The sequence below is a fragment of the Scyliorhinus torazame genome, unplaced genomic scaffold (assembly GCF_047496885.1).
Source record: "Scyliorhinus torazame isolate Kashiwa2021f unplaced genomic scaffold, sScyTor2.1 scaffold_373, whole genome shotgun sequence".
Lineage (NCBI taxonomy): Eukaryota > Metazoa > Chordata > Chondrichthyes > Carcharhiniformes > Scyliorhinidae > Scyliorhinus > Scyliorhinus torazame.
The window spans coordinates 14,335-34,995 of NW_027308100.1; the positions used below are offsets into that span (position 1 = coordinate 14,335).

General features: G+C 54.2%; 1 protein-coding gene across 1 annotated transcript in view; it reads right to left on the reverse strand.

Annotated features, from left to right (window-relative positions):
- Positions 1-561: 561 nt before the first annotated feature.
- The window catches only part of LOC140406220 (kielin/chordin-like protein), a gene marked incomplete at its 3' end in the record, with an annotated part of 184,272 nt that continues 164,172 nt past the window's right edge, over positions 562-20,661 (reverse strand). Inside the window, exon 20 of the mRNA XM_072494362.1 lies at positions 562-655. Within this exon, the coding sequence (XP_072350463.1) occupies positions 562-655 (94 nt within the window). The remainder of the gene's footprint in view (positions 656-20,661) is intronic.

A 20,661-nucleotide genomic window follows, 5' to 3' on the forward strand; every position in this document is an offset into this window, starting at 1 on the left:
TCTCCGATATACCCCACTCCCCTCAGTGTGACTCTCCGATATTCCCCAATCCCCTCAGTGTGACTCTCCGATATACCCCACTCCCCTCAGTGTGACTCTCCGATATACCCCACACCCCTCAGTGTGACTCTCCGATATACCCCAATCCCCTCAGTGTGACTCTCCGATATACCCCAATCCCCTCAGTGTGACTCTCCGATATACCCCACTCCCCTCAGTGTGACTGTCCAATATACCCCACTCCCCGCAGTGTGACTCTCCGATATTCCCCAATCCCCTCAGTGTGACTCTCCGATATAACCCACTCCCCTCAGTGTGACTCCACGATATACCCCACTCCCCTCAGTGTGACTCTCCGATATACCCCACTCCCCTCAGTGTGACTCTCCGATATCCCCCACTCCCCTCAGTGTGACTCTCGATATACCCCACTCCCCTCAGTGTGACTCTCCGATATTCCCCACTCCCCTCAGTGTGACTCTCGATATTCCCCACTCCCCTCAGTGTGACTCTCTGGCAGACCCACGTAGTTGTGTAATATTGCGGAATGCTTGCACCCACCTGGGCATTGAGGACAACATTCTCCAGGTACAAGGAATGGGTCATTGCAAGTCAAAGGGGGGCATCTCTTGGATAGACATTGTACGTTCCCATTCTACAAGAAAATAACAGAAAGTCAGAAAATGAAAACTGCGGTATGTATGTGAGAAGACTGATTCCAAATGTGTCTGTGAATGAGTGATGGAAATAGAAAATGAGATGGAAGGAGAAACACTGAGGAATGAGAAAGACACTGAGGGATTAGAGAGAGAGACGGTGGTGATCCACTGTAATCGGAGATGTAAGGTAGGACCTGCACTACAGGTTCGCCGGTAGCTCCTGCCGGCTGGCTCCGCCCAGGGAGAACTGTATAAATATGCATGACCTCCAGTGCCCTGCCATTTCGCCAGCTGCAGCAGGAGGCCTCGCACCTGACTGTAATAAAGCCACAGTTGTACCCAACTTTAGTCATTGTGCAATTGATCGTGCATCAATTTATTACAGTCAGATTTTCCACAGAATGGATATCCGAATTAAGCCCGATTGCCTGCAGCTGGATCCTCACTCGCCCAACGCCAGGAAAGACTTTACTCACTGGCTAGCATGTTTCGAGGCTTACATCAACGCGGCGGACCCCGCGCCAACGGAGGCTCAGAAGATAAACGTCCTGTACTCCAGACTGAGCTCCAGCGTGTTCCCGACTGAGCTCCAGCGTGTTCCCGTTGATCCAAGACGCCACGACTTACACAAAAGAGATGGAACTCCTCAAAGAACATTTGTCAGTGTTCTCACATCGCCAGGCATGTACTTGCCACCCGCTCGCAACTACCTGGTGAGTCCATCGAAGACTTCTGGCGGGCCCTAATTCCACTTGTCCGGGACTGTGACTGTCAGGCCGTCACGGCCGCCGAACACGCGAATCTCCTCATGCGCGATGCCTTCGTGACAGGGATTGCGTCGGACCGCATCCGAGAACGATTGCTGGAAGGGGCCATGCTCGAACTGGCGGAGACGAAAACCTTGGCGCTCTCCATGACGGTCGCATCCCATAACGTACAATCGTACCTCTCCCACCGCACTGCCCACCCTTCTACCGCTTCCTACCCCTCCTGGACCCCGCCGACAACCTCCTCAGCCGGGGCCCTGCCTTCGCAATACGCCTGCGCCGCACGCCGATCCGCGCACTCCGGGGGTCCCCGTTGCTACTTCTGCGGTCAGCAGAAGCACCCTCGCCAACACTGCCCGGCCCGCACTGCAGTTTGTAAAGCCTGCAGTAAAAAGGGCCACTTTGCAGTTGTGTGCCAGGCCCTGCGCAGTTGTGTGCACAGTCGCTGTGATCGCGCTCGATATCGCCACCCCCCCCACGCCAGACACACAATGGGAGCCGCCATCTTCTCCTCCCGGGTCCATGTGTGACCAGTGGGTGCCGCCATCTTGTCTCGACCCTACAATGTGCGCACCATGGGTGCCGCCATCTTGTCCCGACCCCACAATGTGCGCACCATGGGCGCAGCCATCTTGTCCCGACCCCGCAATGTACGCACCAAGGGCGCAGCCATCTTGTCCCGACCCCGCAATGTGCGCACCATGGGTGCCGCCATCTTGTCCCGACCCCACAATGTGCGCACAATGGGTGCCGCCATCTTGTCCCGACCCCACAATGTGCGCACCATGGGTGCCGCCATCTTGTCCCAACCCCGCAATGTGCACACCATGGGCGCAGCCATCTTGTCCCGACCCCGCAATGTACGCACCAAGGGCGCAGCCACCTTGTCCCGACCCCGCAATGTGCGCACCATGGGCGCAGCCATCTTGTTCCCCACAGGGTCCCCGGACATCTCGACATCGGAACCGCACCCGCTCGCCACCCGAAGCATCCGATGGCTACCCGCAGCTCGCTTCGATGACGCTGGACCAATCTCGCCTGCACAACCTGGCCACCGCGTCGACGACGGTTAAAATCAACGGCCACGCGACCTCGAGCCTGCTGGACTCCGGGAGCACCGAAAGCTTCGTTCACGCAGATACTGTAAGGCGCTGCTCCCTCGCGGTCCACCCTGCCAATCAAAGGATCTCCCAAGCCTCCGGATCCCACTCCGTCCCGATCCGACGCCTTTGTACAGTCACCCTCACCGTCCAGGGTGTAGAATTTAGTAACTTCCGCCTCTATGTCCTTCCTAATCTCTGCGCTGCACTCCTGTTGGGCTTGGACTTCCAGTGCAACCTCCAGAGCCTCACCCTCAAATTCGGTGGGCCCTTACCCCCCCTTACCGTTTGCGGCCTCGCGACCCTCAAGGTCGATCCCCCCTCCCTTTTTGCAAACCTAACTGCGGATTGCAAGCCCGTCGCCACTAGGAGCAGACGGTACAGTACCCAGGACAAGACCTTCATCAGGTCCGAAGTCCAGCGGCTGCTTAAGGAGGGTATTATCGAGGCCAGCAACAGCCCCTGGAGAGCCCAAGTGGTAGTGGTTAAAACTGGGGAGAAACACAGGATGGTCGTGGACTACAGCCAGACCATCAATCGGTACACGCAGCTCGACGCGTACCCCCTCCCATGCATATCTGATATGGTCAATCAGATTGCGCAGTACCGGGTCTTCTCAACAATTGACCTGAAATCCACCTACAACCAGCTCCCCATCCGGAAGTCAGACCGTCCATACACTGCCTTCAAGGGGGACGGTAGCCTCTACCACTTCCTTAGGGTCCCTTTCAGTGTCACAAATGGGGTCTCAGTCTTCCAAAGAGAGATGGACCGCATGGTTGACCAGTACGGTTTGCGGGCCACCTTTCCGTACTTAGATAACGTCACCATCTGCGGCCATGACCAACAGGACCACGATGCCAACCTCGATAAATTCCTCCGCACTGCCACCCTTCTGAACCGGAGCTACAACAAAGAGAAGTGTGTGTTCAGCACGACCTGGTTAGGCATTCTCAGCTATGTAGTCCAAAATGGCCTTCTCGGGCCCGGCCCCGAGCGCATGCGCCCCCTCATGGAACTTCCCCTCCCCCACTGTCCCAAGGGCCTCAAATGCAGCCTGGGGTTCTTTTCCTACTATGCTCAGTGGGTCCCAAACTATGTGGACAAGGCCCGCCCACTCATTCAGTCCACCCAATTCCCCCTTGCGGCCGAGGCACAACATGCTTTCGCCCGCATCAGAGCAGACATCGTCAAGGCCGGGATGCGCGCAGTGGATGAGTCACTGCCTTTCCAAGTAGAAAGCGACGCTTCAGACGTCGCCCTTGCCGCCACCCTAAACCAGGCAGGCAGACCCGTGGCATTCTTTTCCCGCACCCTTCATGCCTCTGAAATCCGACACTCATCCGTCGAGAAGGAGGCTCAAGCTATCGTTGAAGCTGTGCGGCATTGGAGGCATTACCTGGCCGGTAAGAGATTCACTCTCCTTACGGACCAACGGTGGGTAGCCTTCATGTTCAATAACACACAGCGGGGCAAGATCAAAAATGATAAAATCTTGCGGTGGAGAATCGAGCTCTCCACCTTTAATTACGAGATCTTGTATCGCCCCGGTAAGCTCAACGAGCCGCCAGACGCCCTCTCCCGAAGTACATGTGCCAGCGCACAAGTGGACCAACTCCGGGCCCTACACGACAGCCTTTGTCACCCGGGGGTCACTCGATTGTACCATCTGGTCAAAGACTCGCAATCTGCCCTACTCCGTCGAGGCAGTACGGACAGTCACCAGGGACTGCCAGGTCTGTGCGGAGTGCAAGCCGCACTTCTACCGGCCAGACCGTGTGCGCCTGGTGAAGGCTTCCCACCCCTTTGAACGCCTCAGCGTGGATTTCAAAGGGCCCCTCCACCGACCGTAACACGTATATTCTCAGTGTGGTCGATGAGAACTCCAGATTCCCCTTCGCCATCACATGCCCCAATATGACGTCTGCCACCGTCATCAAGGCCCTCAGCACCATCTTCGCTCTGTTCGGTTTCCCCGCCTGCATCCACAGTGACAGGGGATCCTCATTCTTGAGCTCAGCAGGACGAGCAGCTACAACCCCCGGAGAAACGGGCAAGTAGAACGTGAGAATGGGACAGTTTGGAGGGCCGTCCAGCTGGCCATACGGCCCAGGAACCTCCCAGCCTATCGCTAGCAGGAGGTCCTCCCTGACGCTCTGCACTCCATCCGGTCACTACTGTGCACCGCCACTAATAACACACCCCATGAACATGTTTTTACCTTCCCCAGGAAGTCCACATCCGGGGTGTCGCTCCCGTCTTGGCTCGCTGCTCCAGGACCGGTCCTTCTCCGTAGGCACGTCCGACTCCACAAGGCGGACCCCTTGGTGGACAGGGTTCACCTGCTCTACGCCAACCCTCAATAAGCCTACGTTGAGTTCCCCGATGGCCGCCAAGATACTGTCTCACTCAGGGACCTGGCACCGTCAGGTTCCACCCCAACCCCCCCCCCCCCCCCCCCCACCCACCAATGTGCCCGCCAATATTGACCCCACCAGACCACCCCCCCCTCCCCTTTTCCGCACAACAGGACGAAGAGGGCTTCTGCACACTACTGGAGTTCCCCGACGACTGGCCAGCTTCAGAACCGCCACCACCGCCATCGGGGCCACCTCCACCACCGCCAGCACCGACTTCGCCGCCCCCAACGAAGCACCAAAGCATCGGACCGGCTGAACCTTTGACGGACTCCGGACCGTCAACATGGACTTTTCTTTCCCTACCACAGTACATAATTCCACTAATTGTATATAGATTCATGTCACCCCCGCCAGACTCATTTTTAACAGGGGGTGAATGTGGCGATCCACTGTAATTGGAGATGCACTACATGTTCGCCAGTAGCTGCTGCCGGCTGGCTCCGCCCACGGAGAACTGTATAAATATGCATGACCTCCAGTGCCCTGCCATTTCGCCAGCTGTAGCAGGAGGCCATGCATCTGACTGTAATAAAGCCACAGTTGTACCCAACTTTAGTCTTTGTGCAATTGATCGTGCATCAGGGGCACGGAGGGATCAGAGAGAGACGCTGAGGGGTCAGAGAGAGAGACACTGAGGGATCAGAGAGAGACACTGAGGGATCAGAGAGAGAGACACTGAGGGATCAGAGAGAGAGACACTGAGGGATCAGAGAGAGAGAGACACTGAGGGATCAGAGAGAGACACTGAGGGATCAGAGAGAGACACTGAGGGATCAGAGAGAGACACTGAGGGATCAGAGAGAGACACTGAGGGATCAGAGAGAGACACTGAGGGATCAGAGAGAGACACTGAGGGATCAGAGAGAGACATTGAGGGACCAGAGAGAGACATTGAGGGACCAGAGAGAGAGAGAGAGACACTGAGGGATCAGAGAGAGACACTGATGGATCAGAGAGAGAGACACTGATGGATCAGAGAGAGAGACACTGAGAGACCAGAGAGAGAGACACTGAGGGACCAGAGAGAGACACTGAGGGATCAGAGAGAGACACTGAGGGATCAGAGAGAGAGACACTGAGGGACCAGAGAGAGACACTGAGGGATCAGAGAGAGAGACACTGAGGGACCAGAGAGAGAGACACTGAGGGACCAGAGAGAGACACTGATGGATCAGAGAGAGAGACACTGAGGGACCAGAGAGAGAGACACTGAGGGACCAGAGAGAGACACTGAGGGATCAGAGAGAGACACTGATGGATCAGAGAGAGACACTGATGGATCAGAGAGGGAGACACTGAGGGACCAGAGAGAGACACTGAGGGATCAGAGAGAGAGACACTGAGGGATCAGAGAGAGAGACACTGAGGGATCAGAGAGAGAGACACTGAGGGATCAGAGAGAGAGACACTGAGGGATCAGAGAGAGAGACACTGAGGGATCAGAGAGAGAGGCACTGAGGGATCAGAGAGAGAGGCACTGAGGGACCAGAGAGAGACACTGAGGGATCAGAGAGAGAGAGACTGAGGGATCAGAGAGAGAGAGACTGAGGGATCAGAGAGAGACACTGAGGGATCAGAGAGAGACACTGAGGGTTCAGAGAGAGACAGAGGGTTCAGAGAGAGACACTGAGGGTTCAGAGAGAGACACTGAGGGATCAGAGAGAGACACTGAGGGATCACAGAGAGACACTGAGGGATCAGAGAGAGACACTGAGGGATCAGAGAGAGACACTGAGGGATCAGAGAGAGAGACCCTGAGGGATCAGAGAGAGAGACACTGAGGGATCAGAGAGAGACACTGAGGGATCAGAGAGAGACACTGAGGGATCAGAGAGAGAGACACTGAGGGATCAGAGAGAGAGACACTGAGGGATCAGAGAGAGACACTGAGGGATCAGAGAGAGACATTGAGGGATCAGAGAGAGACATTGAGGGATCAGAGAGAGAGACACTGAGGGATCAGAGAGAGACACTGAGGGATCAGAGAGAGACACTGAGGGATCAGAGAGAGACACGGAGGGATCAGAGAGAGAGACACTGAGGGATCAGAGAGAGACACAGAGGGATCAGAGAGAGACACAGAGGGATCAGAGTGAGACACTGAGGGATCAGAGAGAGACACAGAGGGATCAGAGAGAGAGACACTGAGGGATCAGAGAGAGAGACACTGAGGGATCAGAGAGAGAGAGACACTGAGGGATCAGAGAGAGACACTGAGGGATCAGAGAGAGACTGAGGGATCAGAGAGATACACTGAGGGATCAGAGAGATACACTGAGGGATCAGAGAGATACACTGAGGGATCAGAGAGAGACACTGAGGGATCAGAGAGAGACACTGAGGGATCAGAGAGAGACACTGAGGGATCAGAGAGAGACACTGAGGGATCAGAGAGAGACACTGACGGATCAGAGAGAGACACTGAGGGATCAGAGAGAGACACTGAGGGATCAGAGAGAGACACTGAGAGATCAGAGAGAGAGACACTGAGGGATCAGAGAGAGACACTGAGGGATCAGAGAGAGAGACACTGAGGGATCAGAGAGAGAGACACTGAGGGATCAGAGAGAGAGAGACACTGAGGGATCAGAGAGACACTGAGGGATCAGAGAGAGACATTGAGGGACCAGAGAGAGACATTGAGGGACCAGAGAGAGAGAGAGAGACACTGAGGGATCAGAGAGAGACACTGAGGGATCAGAGAGAGAGAGACATTGAGGGATCGGAGGTGTGGGGAGAAAAAAACTATTTTTCCATCAGGGTCAAATTAAGCGAACACTGCCACAGCAGGGACCTGGTACCGTCAGGTTCCACCCCAACCCCCCCCCCCCCCCCCCACCAATGTGCCCGCCAATATTGACCCCACCAGACCACCCCCCCCTCCCCTTTTCCGCACAACAGGACGAAGAGGGCTTCTGCACACTACTGGAGTTCCCCGACGACTGGTCAGCTTCAGAACCGCCACCACCGCCATCGGGGCCACCTCCACCACCGCCAGCACCGACTTCGCCGCCCCCAACGAAGCACCAAAGCATCGGACCGGCTGAACCTTTGACGGACTCCGGACCGTCAACATGGACTTTTCTTTCCCTACCACAGTACATAATTCCACTAATTGTATATAGATTCATGTCACCCCCGCCAGACTCATTTTTAACAGGGGGTGAATGTGGCGATCCACTGTAATTGGAGATGCACTACATGTTCGCCAGTAGCTGCTGCCGGCTGGCTCCGCCCACGGAGAACTGTATAAATATGCATGACCTCCAGTGCCCTGCCATTTTGCCAGCTGTAGCAGGAGGCCATGCATCTGACTGTAATAAAGCCACAGTTGTACCCAACTTTAGTCTTTGTGCAATTGATCGTGCATCAGGGGCACGGAGGGAGCAGAGAGAGACACTGAGGGGTCAGAGAGAGAGACACTGAGGGATCAGAGAGAGACACTGAGGGACCAGAGAGAGAGAGAGAGACACTGAGGGATCAGTGAGAGACACTGATGGATCAGAGAGAGAGACACTGAGGGACCAGAGAGAGACACTGAGGGATCAGAGAGAGACACTGAGGGACCAGAGAGAGAGAGAGAGACACTGAGGGATCAGAGAGAGACACTGATGGATCAGAGAGAGAGACACTGAGGGACCAGAGAGAGACACTGATGGATCAGAGAGAGAGACACTGAGGGACCAGAGAGAGAGACACTGAGGGACCAGAGAGAGAGACACTGAGGGACCAGAGAGAGACACTGATGGATCAGAGAGAGAGACACTGAGGGACCAGAGAGAGAGACACTGAGGGACCAGAGAGAGACACTGAGGGATCAGAGAGAGAGACTGAGGGATCAGAGAGAGACACTGAGGGACCAGAGAGAGAGACACTGAGGGACCAGAGAGAGACACTGAGGGATCAGAGAGAGAGACTGAGGGATCAGAGAGAGACACTGATGGATCAGAGAGAGAGACACTGAGGGACCAGAGAGAGACACTGAGGGATCAGAGAGAGAGACACTGAGGGATCAGAGAGAGACACTGATGGATCAGAGAGAGAGACACTGAGGGACCAGAGAGAGAGACACTGAGGGACCAGAGAGAGACACTGAGGGATCAGAGAGAGAGACTGAGGGATCAGAGAGAGACACTGATGGATCAGAGAGAGAGACACTGAGGGACCAGAGAGAGACACTGAGGGATCAGAGAGAGAGACACTGAGGGATCAGAGAGAGACACTGAGGGATCAGAGAGAGAGACACTGAGGGATCAGAGAGAGACACAGAGGGATCAGAGAGAGAGACACTAAGGGATCAGAGAGAGAGACACTGAGGGACCAGAGAGAGACACTGAAGGATCAGAGAGAGAGAGACTGAGGGATCAGAGAGAGACACTGAGGGATCAGAGAGAGACACTGAGGGATCAGAGAGAGACACTGAGGGATCAGAGAGAGACACTGAGGGATCAGAGAGAGACACTGAGGGATCAGAGAGAGACACTGAGGGATCAGAGAGAGAGACACTGAGGGATCAGAGAGAGACACTGAGGGATCAGAGAGAGACACTGAGGGATCAGAGAGAGACACTGAGGGATCAGAGAGAGACCCTGAGGGATCAGAGATAGATACTGAGGGATCAGAGAGAGAGACACGGAGGGATCAGAGAGAGAGACACTAAGGGATCAGAGAGAGAGACACTGAGGGACCAGAGAGAGACACTGAAGGATCAGAGAGAGAGAGACTGAGGGATCAGAGAGAGACACTGAGGGATCAGAGAGAGACACTGAGGGATCAGAGAGAGACACTGAGGGATCAGAGAGAGACACTGAGGGATCAGAGAGAGACACTGAGGGATCAGAGAGAGACACTGAGGGATCAGAGAGAGAGACCCTGAGGGATCAGAGAGAGACACTGAGGGATCAGAGAGAGACACTGAGGGATCAGAGAGAGACACTGAGGGATCAGAGAGAGACCCTGAGGGATCAGAGATAGATACTGAGGGATCAGAGAGAGAGACACGGAGGGATCAGAGAGAGAGACACTGAGGGATCAGAGAGAGACACTGAGGGATCAGAGAGAGAGAGACACTGAGGGATCAGAGAGAGACACTGAGGGATCAGAGAGAGACACGGAGGGATCAGAGAGAGAGACACTGAGGGATCAGAGAGAGACACTGAGGGATCAGAGAGAGAGAGACACTGAGGGTTCAGAGAGAGACACTGAGGGATCAGAGAGAGACACTGAGGGATCAGAGAGAGACACTGAGGGATCAGAGAGAGACACTGAGGGATCAGAGACAGACACTGAGGGATCAGAGAGAGAGACACGGAGGGATCAGAGAGAGAGACACTGAGGGATCAGAGAGAGACACTGAGGGATCAGAGAGAGAGAGACACTGAGGGATCAGAGAGAGACACTGAGTGATCAGAGAGAGACACTGAGTGATCAGAGAGAGACACAGAGGGATCAGAGAGAGAGACACTGAGGGATCAGAGAGAGAGACACTGAGGGATCAGAGAGAGACACTGAGGGATCAGAGAGAGACATTGAGGGATCAGAGAGAGACATTGAGGGATCAGAGAGAGAGACACTGAGGGATCAGAGAGAGACACTGAGGGATCAGAGAGAGACACTGAGGGATCAGAGAGAGACACGGAGGGATCAGAGAGAGAGACACTGAGGGATCAGAGAGAGACACTGAGGAATCAGAGAGAGACACAGAGGGATCAGAGAGAGACACAGAGGGATCAGAGAGAGACACAGAGTGATCAGAGAGAGACACTGAGGGATCAGAGAGAGACACAGAGGGATCAGAGAGAGAGACACTGAGGGATCAGAGAGAGAGACACTGAGGGATCAGAGAGAGAGAGACACTGAGGGATCAGAGAGAGAGAGACACTGAGGGATCAGAGAGAGACACTGAGGGATCAGAGAGAGACTGAGGGATCAGAGAGAGACACTGAGGGATCAGAGAGAGACACTGAGGGATCAGAGAGAGACACTGAGGGATCAGAGAGATACACTGAGGGATCAGAGAGAGACACTGAGGGATCAGAGAGAGACACTGAGGGATCAGAGAGAGACACTGAGGGATCAGAGAGAGACACTGACGGATCAGAGAGAGACACTGAGGGATCAGAGAGAGACACTGAGGGATCAGAGAGAGACACTGAGGGATCAGAGAGAGAGACACTGAGGGATCAGAGAGAGACACTGAGGGATCAGAGAGAGAGACACTGAGGGATCATAGAGAGAGACACTGAGGGATCAGAGAGAGAGAGACACTGAGGGATCAGAGAGAGACACTGAGGGATCAGAGAGAGACACTGAGGGATCAGAGAGAGACACTGAGGGATCAGAGAGAGACACTGAGGGATCAGAGAGAGACATTGAGGGACCAGAGAGAGACATTGAGGGACCAGAGAGAGAGAGAGAGACACTGAGTGTTCAGAGAGAGACACTGAGGGATCAGAGAGAGAGAGACATTGAGGGATCGGAGGTGTGGGGAGAAAAAAACTATTTTTCCATCAGGGTCAAATCAAGCGAACACTGCCACAGCAGGGACCTGGTACCGTCAGGTTCCACCCCAACCCCCCCCCCCCCCCCCACCAATGTGCCCGCCAATATTGACCCCACCAGACCAGCCCCCCCTCCCCTTTTCCGCACAACAGGACGAAGAGGGCTTCTGCACAGTACTGGAGTTCCCCGACGACTGGTCAGCTTCAGAACCGCCACCACCGCCATCGGGGCCACCTCCACCACCGCCAGCACCGACTTCGCCGCCCCCAACGAAGCACCAAAGCATCGGACCGGCTGAACCTTTGACGGACTCCGGACCGTCAACATGGACTTTTCTTTCCCTACCACAGTACATAATTCCACTAATTGTATATAGATTCATGTCACCCCCGCCAGACTCATTTTTAACAGGGGGTGAATGTGGCGATCCACTGTAATTGGAGATGCACTACATGTTCGCCAGTAGCTGCTGCCGGCTGGCTCCGCCCACGGAGAACTGTATAAATATGCATGACCTCCAGTGCCCTGCCATTTCGCCAGCTGTAGCAGGAGGCCATGCATCTGACTGTAATAAAGCCACAGTGGTACCCAACTTTAGTCTTTGTGCAATTGATCGTGCATCAGGGGCACGGAGGGATCAGAGAGAGACACTGAGGGGTCAGAGAGAGAGACACTGAGGGATCAGAGAGAGACACTGAGGGACCAGAGAGAGAGAGAGAGAGACACTGAGGGATCAGAGAGAGACACTGATGGATCAGAGAGAGAGACACTGAGGGACCAGAGAGAGACACTGAGGGATCAGAGAGAGACACTGAGGGACCAGAGAGAGAGAGAGAGACACTGAGGGATCAGAGAGAGACACTGATGGATCAGAGAGAGAGACACTGAGGGACCAGAGAGAGACACTGATGGATCAGAGAGAGAGACACTGAGGGACCAGAGAGAGAGACACTGAGGGACCAGAGAGAGACACTGATGGATCAGAGAGAGAGACACTGAGGGACCAGAGAGAGAGACACTGAGGGACCAGAGAGAGACACTGAGGGATCAGAGAGAGACACTGATGGATCAGAGAGAGAGACACTGAGGGACCAGAGAGAGACACTGATGGATCAGAGAGAGAGACACTGAGGGACCAGAGAGAGAGACACTGAGGGACCAGAGAGAGACACTGATGGATCAGAGAGAGAGACACTGAGGGACCAGAGAGAGAGACACTGAGGGACCAGAGAGAGACACTGAGGGATCAGAGAGAGAGACTGAGGGATCAGAGAGAGACACTGATGGATCAGAGAGAGACACTGATGGATCAGAGAGGGAGACACTGAGGGACCAGAGAGAGACACTGAGGGATCAGAGAGAGAGACACTGAGGGATCAGAGAGAGAGACACTGAGGGATCAGAGAGAGAGACACTGAGGGATCAGAGAGAGACACTGAGGGATCAGAGAGAGAGACACTGAGGGATCAGAGAGAGAGGCACTGAGGGACCAGAGAGAGACACTGAGGGATCAGAGAGAGAGAGACTGAGGGATCAGAGAGAGAGAGACTGAGGGATCAGAGAGAGACACTGAGGGATCAGAGAGAGACACTGAGGGTTCAGAGAGAGACAGAGGGTTCAGAGAGAGACACTGAGGGTTCAGAGAGAGACACTGAGGGATCAGAGAGAGACACTGAGGGATCACAGAGAGACACTGAGGGATCAGAGAGAGACACTGAGGGATCAGAGAGAGACACTGAGGGATCAGAGAGAGAGACCCTGAGGGATCAGAGAGAGAGACACTGAGGGATCAGAGAGAGAGACACTGAGGGATCAGAGAGAGACACTGAGGGATCAGAGAGAGAGACACTGAGGGATCAGAGAGAGAGACACTGAGGGATCAGAGAGAGACACTGAGGGATCAGAGAGAGACATTGAGGGATCAGAGAGAGACATTGAGGGATCAGAGAGAGAGACACTGAGGGATCAGAGAGAGACACTGAGGGATCAGAGAGAGACACTGAGGGATCAGAGAGAGACACGGAGGGATCAGAGAGAGAGACACTGAGGGATCAGAGAGAGACACAGAGGGATCAGAGAGAGACACAGAGGGATCAGAGTGAGACACTGAGGGATCAGAGAGAGAGACACTGAGGGATCAGAGAGAGAGACACTGAGGGATCAGAGAGAGAGAGACACTGAGGGATCAGAGAGAGACACTGAGGGATCAGAGAGAGACTGAGGGATCAGAGAGAGACACTGAGGGATCAGAGAGATACACTGAGGGATCAGAGAGATACACTGAGGGATCAGAGAGATACACTGAGGGATCAGAGAGAGACACTGAGGGATCAGAGAGAGACACTGAGGGATCAGAGAGAGACACTGAGGGATCAGAGAGAGACACTGAGGGATCAGAGAGAGACACTGACGGATCAGAGAGAGACACTGAGGGATCAGAGAGAGACACTGAGGGATCAGAGAGAGACACTGAGAGATCAGAGAGAGAGACACTGAGGGATCAGAGAGAGACACTGAGGGATCAAAGAGAGAGACACTGAGGGATCAGAGAGAGAGACACTGAGGGATCAGAGAGAGAGAGACACTGAGGGATCAGAGAGACACTGAGGGGTCAGAGAGAGACACTGAGGGATCAGAGAGAGACATTGAGGGACCAGAGAGAGACATTGAGGGACCAGAGAGAGAGAGAGACACTGAGGGATCAGAGAGAGACACTGAGGGATCAGAGAGAGAGAGACATTGAGGGATCGGAGGTGTGGGGAGAAAAAAACTATTTTTCCATCAGGGTCAAATCAAGCGAACACTGCCACAGCAGGGACCTGGTACCGTCAGGTTCCACCCCAACCCCCCCCCCCCCCCCCCCACCAATGTGCCCGCCAATATTGACCCCACCAGACCACCCCCCCCTCCCCTTTTCCGCACAACAGGACGAAGAGGGCTTCTGCACACTACTGGAGTTCCCCGACGACTGGTCAGCTTCAGAACCGCCACCACCGCCATCGGGGCCACCTCCACCACCGCCAGCACCGACTTCGCCGCCCCCAACGAAGCACCAAAGCATCGGACCGGCTGAACCTTTGACGGACTCCGGACCGTCAACATGGACTTTTCTTTCCCTACCACAGTACATAATTCCACTAATTGTATATAGATTCATGTCACCCCCGCCAGACTCATTTTTAACAGGGGGTGAATGTGGCGATCCACTGTAATTGGAGATGCACTACATGTTCGCCAGTAGCTGCTGCCGGCTGGCTCCGCCCACGGAGAACTGTATAAATATGCATGACCTCCAGTGCCCTGCCATTTTGCCAGCTGTAGCAGGAGGCCATGCATCTGACTGTAATAAAGCCACAGTTGTACCCAACTTTAGTCTTTGTGCAATTGATCGTGCATCAGGGGCACGGAGGGAGCAGAGAGAGACACTGAGGGGTCAGAGAGAGAGACACTGAGGGATCAGAGAGAGACACTGAGGGACCAGAGAGAGAGAGAGAGACACTGAGGGATCAGAGAGAGACACTGATGGATCAGAGAGAGAGACACTGAGGGACCAGAGAGAGACACTGAGGGATCAGAGAGAGACACTGAGGGACCAGAGAGAGAGAGAGAGACACTGAGGGATCAGAGAGAGACACTGATGGATCAGAGAGAGAGACACTGAGGGACCAGAGAGAGACACTGATGGATCAGAGAGAGAGACACTGAGGGACCAGAGAGAGAGACACTGAGGGACCAGAGAGAGAGACACTGAGGGACCAGAGAGAGACACTGATGGATCAGAGAGAGAGACACTGAGGGACCAGAGAGAGAGACACTGAGGGACCAGAGAGAGACACTGAGGGATCAGAGAGAGAGACTGAGGGATCAGAGAGAGACACTGAGGGACCAGAGAGAGAGACACTGAGGGACCAGAGAGAGACACTGAGGGATCAGAGAGAGAGACTGAGGGATCAGAGAGAGACACTGATGGATCAGAGAGAGAGACACTGAGGGACCAGAGAGAGACACTGAGGGATCAGAGAGAGAGACACTGAGGGATCAGAGAGAGACACTGATGGATCAGAGAGAGAGACACTGAGGGACGAGAGAGAGAGACACTGAGGGACCAGAGAGAGACACTGAGGGATCAGAGAGAGAGACTGAGGGATCAGAGAGAGACACTGATGGATCAGAGAGAGAGACACTGAGGGACCAGAGAGAGACACTGAGGGATCAGAGAGAGAGACACTGAGGGATCAGAGAGAGACACTGAGGGATCAGAGAGAGAGACACTGAGGGATCAGAGAGAGAGACACTGAGGGATCAGAGAGAGACACAGAGGGATCAGAGAGAGAGACACTGAGGGATCAGAGAGAGAGACACTGAGGGACCAGAGAGAGACACTGAGGGATCAGAGAGAGAGAGACTGAGGGATCAGAGAGAGACACTGAGGGATCAGAGAGAGACACTGAGGGATCAGAGAGAGACACTGAGGGATCAGAGAGAGACACTGAGGGATCAGAGAGAGACACTGAGGGATCAGAGAGAGAGACCCTGAGGGATCAGAGAGAGACACTGAGGGATCAGAGAGAGACACTGAGGGATCAGAGAGAGACACTGAGGGATCAGAGAGAGACCCTGAGGGATCAGAGATAGATACTGAGGGATCAGAGAGAGAGACACGGAGGGATCAGAGAGAGAGACACTGAGGGATCAGAGAGAGACACTGAGGGATCAGAGAGAGAGAGACACTGAGGGATCAGAGAGAGACACTGAGGGATCAGAGAGAGACACGGAGGGATCAGAGAGAGACACACTGTGGGATCAGAGAGAGACACTGAGGGATCAGAGAGAGAGAGACACTGAGGGTTCAGAGAGAGACACTGAGGGATCAGAGAGAGACACTGAGGGATCAGAGAGAGACACTGAGGGATCAGAGAGAGACACTGAGGGATCAGAGATAGACACTGAGGGATCAGAGAGAGAGACACGGAGGGATCAGAGAGAGAGACACTGAGGGATCAGAGAGAGACACTGAGGGATCAGAGAGAGAGAGACACTGAGGGATCAGAGAGAGACACTGAGTGATCAGAGAGAGACACAGAGGGATCAGAGAGAGAGACACTGAGGGATCAGAGAGAGAGACACTGAGGGATCAGAGAGAGACACTGAGGGATCAGAGAGAGACATTGAGGGATCAGAGAGAGACATTGAGGGATCAGAGAGAGAGACACTGAGGGATCAGAGAGAGACACTGAGGGATCAGAGAGAGACACTGAGGGATCAGAGAGAGACACGGAGGGATCAGAGAGAGAGACACTGAGGGATCAGAGAGAGACACTGAGGAATCAGAGAGAGACACAGAGGGATCAGAGAGAGACACAGAGGGATCAGAGAGAGACACAGAGGGATCAGAGAGAGACACTGAGGGATCAGAGAGAGACACTGAGGGATCAGAGAGAGACACAGAGGGATCAGAGAGAGAGACACTGAGGGATCAGAGAGAGAGACACTGAGGGATCAGAGAGAGAGAGACACTGAGGGATCAGAGAGAGAGAGACACTGAGGGATCAGAGAGAGACACTGAGGGATCAGAGAGAGACTGAGGGATCAGAGAGAGACACTGAGGGATCAGAGAGAGACACTGAGGGATCAGAGAGAGACACTGAGGGATCAGAGAGATACACTGAGGGATCAGAGAGAGACACTGAGGGATCAGAGAGAGACACTGAGGGATCAGAGAGAGACACTGAGGGATCAGAGAGAGACACTGACGGATCAGAGAGAGACACTGAGGGATCAGAGAGAGACACTGAGGGATCAGAGAGAGACACTGAGGGATCAGAGAGAGAGACACTGAGGGATCAGAGAGAGACACTGAGGGATCAGAGAGAGAGACACTGAGGGATCATAGAGAGAGACACTGAGGGATCAGAGAGAGAGAGACACTGAGGGATCAGAGAGAGACACTGAGGGATCAGAGAGAGACACTGAGGGATCAGAGAGAGACACTGAGGGATCAGAGAGAGACACTGAGGGATCAGAGAGAGACATTGAGGGACCAGAGAGAGACATTGAGGGACCAGAGAGAGAGAGAGAGACACTGAGTGTTCAGAGAGAGACACTGAGGGATCAGAGAGAGAGAGACATTGAGGGATCGGAGGTGTGGGGAGAAAAAAACTATTTTTCCATCAGGGTCAAATCAAGCGAACACTGCCACAGCAGGGACCTGGTACCGTCAGGTTCCACCCCAACTCCCCCCCCCCCCCCCCACCAATGTGCCCGCCAATATTGACCCCACCAGACCACCCCCCCCTCCCCTTTTCCGCACAACAGGACGAAGAGGGCTTCTGCACACTACTGGAGTTCCCCGACGACTGGTCAGCTTCAGAACCGCCACCACCGCCATCGGGGCCACCTCCACCACCGCCAGCACCGACTTCGCCGCCCCCAACGAAGCACCAAAGCATCGGACCGGCTGAACCTTTGACGGACTCCGGACCGTCAACATGGACTTTTCTTTCCCTACCACAGTACATAATTCCACTAATTGTATATAGATTCATGTCACCCCCGCCAGACTCATTTTTAACAGGGGGTGAATGTGGCGATCCACTGTAATTGGAGATGCACTACATGTTCGCCAGTAGCTGCTGCCGGCTGGCTCCGCCCACGGAGAACTGTATAAATATGCATGACCTCCAGTGCCCTGCCATTTCGCCAGCTGTAGCAGGAGGCCATGCATCTGACTGTAATAAAGCCACAGTTGTACCCAACTTTAGTCTTTGTGCAATTGATCGTGCATCAGGGGCACGGAGGGATCAGAGAGAGACACTGAGGGGTCAGAGAGAGAGACACTGAGGGATCAGAGAGAGACACTGATGGATCAGAGAGAGAGACACTGAGGGACCAGAGAGAGACACTGAGGGATCAGAGAGAGACACTGAGGGACCAGAGAGAGAGAGAGAGACACTGAGGGATCAGAGAGAGACACTGATGGATCAGAGAGAGAGACACTGAGGGACCAGAGAGAGACACTGATGGATCAGAGAGAGAGACACTGAGGGACCAGAGAGAGAGACACTGAGGGACCAGAGAGAGACACTGATGGATCAGAGAGAGAGACACTGAGGGACCAGAGAGAGAGACACTGAGGGACCAGAGAGAGACACTGAGGGATCAGAGAGAGAGACTGAGGGATCAGAGAGAGACACTGATGGATCAGAGAGAGAGACACTGAGGGACCAGAGAGAGACACTGAGGGATCAGAGAGAGAGACACTGAGGGATCAGAGAGAGACACTGATGGATCAGAGAGAGAGACACTGAGGGACCAGAGAGAGAGACACTGAGGGACCAGAGAGAGACACTGAGGGATCAGAGAGAGAGACTGAGGGATCAGAGAGAGACACTGATGGATCAGAGAGAGAGACACTGAGGGACCAGAGAGAGACACTGAGGGATCAGAGAGAGAGACACTGAGGGATCAGAGAGAGAGACACTGAGGGATCAGAGAGAGAGACACTGAGGGATCAGAGAGAGACACTGAGGGATCAGAGAGAGACACTGAGGGATCAGAGAGAGAGACACTGAGGGATCAGAGAGAGACACTGAGGGATCAGAGAGAGAGACACTGAGGGATCATAGAGAGAGACACTGAGGGATCAGAGAGAGAGAGACACTGAGGGATCAGAGAGAGACACTGAGGGATCAGAGAGAGACACTGAGGGATCAGAGAGAGACACTGAGGGATCAGAGAGAGACACTGAGGGATCAGAGAGAGACATTGAGGGACCAGAGAGAGACATTGAGGGACCAGAGAGAGAGAGAGAGAGACACTGAGGGATCAGAGAGAGACACTGAGGGATCAGAGAGAGAGAGACATTGAGGGATCGGAGGTGTAGGGAGAAAAAAAACTATTTTTCCATCAGGGTCAAATCAAGCGAACACTGCCACAGCAGGGACCTGGTACCGTCAGGTTCCACCCCAACCACCCCCCCCCCCCCACCAATGTGCCCGCCAATATTGACCCCACCAGACCACCCCCCCCTCCCCTTTTCCGCACAACAGGACGAAGAGGGCTTCTGCACACTACTGGAGTTCCCCGACGACTGGTCAGCTTCAGAACCGCCACCACCGCCATCGGGGCCACCTCCACCACCGCCAGCACCGACTTCGCCGCCCCCAACGAAGCACCAAAGCATCGGACCGGCTGAACCTTTGACGGACTCCGGACCGTCAACATGGACTTTTCTTTCCCTACCACAGTACATAATTCCACTAATTGTATATAGATTCATGTCACCCCCGCCAGACTCATTTTTAACAGGGGGTGAATGTGGCGATCCACTGTAATTGGAGATGCACTACATGTTCGCCAGTAGCTGCTGCCGGCTGGCTCCGCCCACGGAGAACTGTATAAATATGCATGACGTCCAGTGCCCTGCCATTTCGCCAGCTGTAGCAGGAGGCCATGCATCTGACTGTAATAAAGCCACAGTTGTACCCAACTTTAGTCTTTGTGCAATTGATCGTGCATCAGGGGCACGGAGGGATCAGAGAGAGACACTGAGGGGTCAGAGAGAGAGACACTGAGGGATCAGAGAGAGACACTGAGGGACCAGAGAGAGAGAGAGAGAGACACTGAGGGATCAGAGAGAGACACTGATGGATCAGAGAGAGAGACACTGAGGGACCAGAGAGAGACACTGAGGGATCAGAGAGAGACACTGAGGGACCAGAGAGAGAGAGAGAGACACTGAGGGATCAGAGAGAGACACTGATGGATCAGAGAGAGAGACACTGAGGGACCAGAGAGAGACACTGATGGATCAGAGAGAGAGACACTGAGGGACCAGAGAGAGAGACACTGAGGGACCAGAGAGAGACACTGATGGATCAGAGAGAGAGACACTGAGGGACCAGAGAGAGAGACACTGAGGGACCAGAGAGAGACACTGAGGGATCAGAGAGAGAGACTGAGGGATCAGAGAGAGACACTGATGGATCAGAGAGAGAGACACTGAGGGACCAGAGAGAGACACTGAGGGATCAGAGAGAGAGACTGAGGGATCAGAGAGAGACACTGATGGATCAGAGAGAGAGACACTGAGGGACCAGAGAGAGAGACACTGAGGGATCAGAGAGAGACACAGAGGGATCAGAGAGAGAGACACTGTGGGATCAGAGAGAGAGACACTGAGGGATCAGAGAGAGACATGAGGGATCAGAGAGAG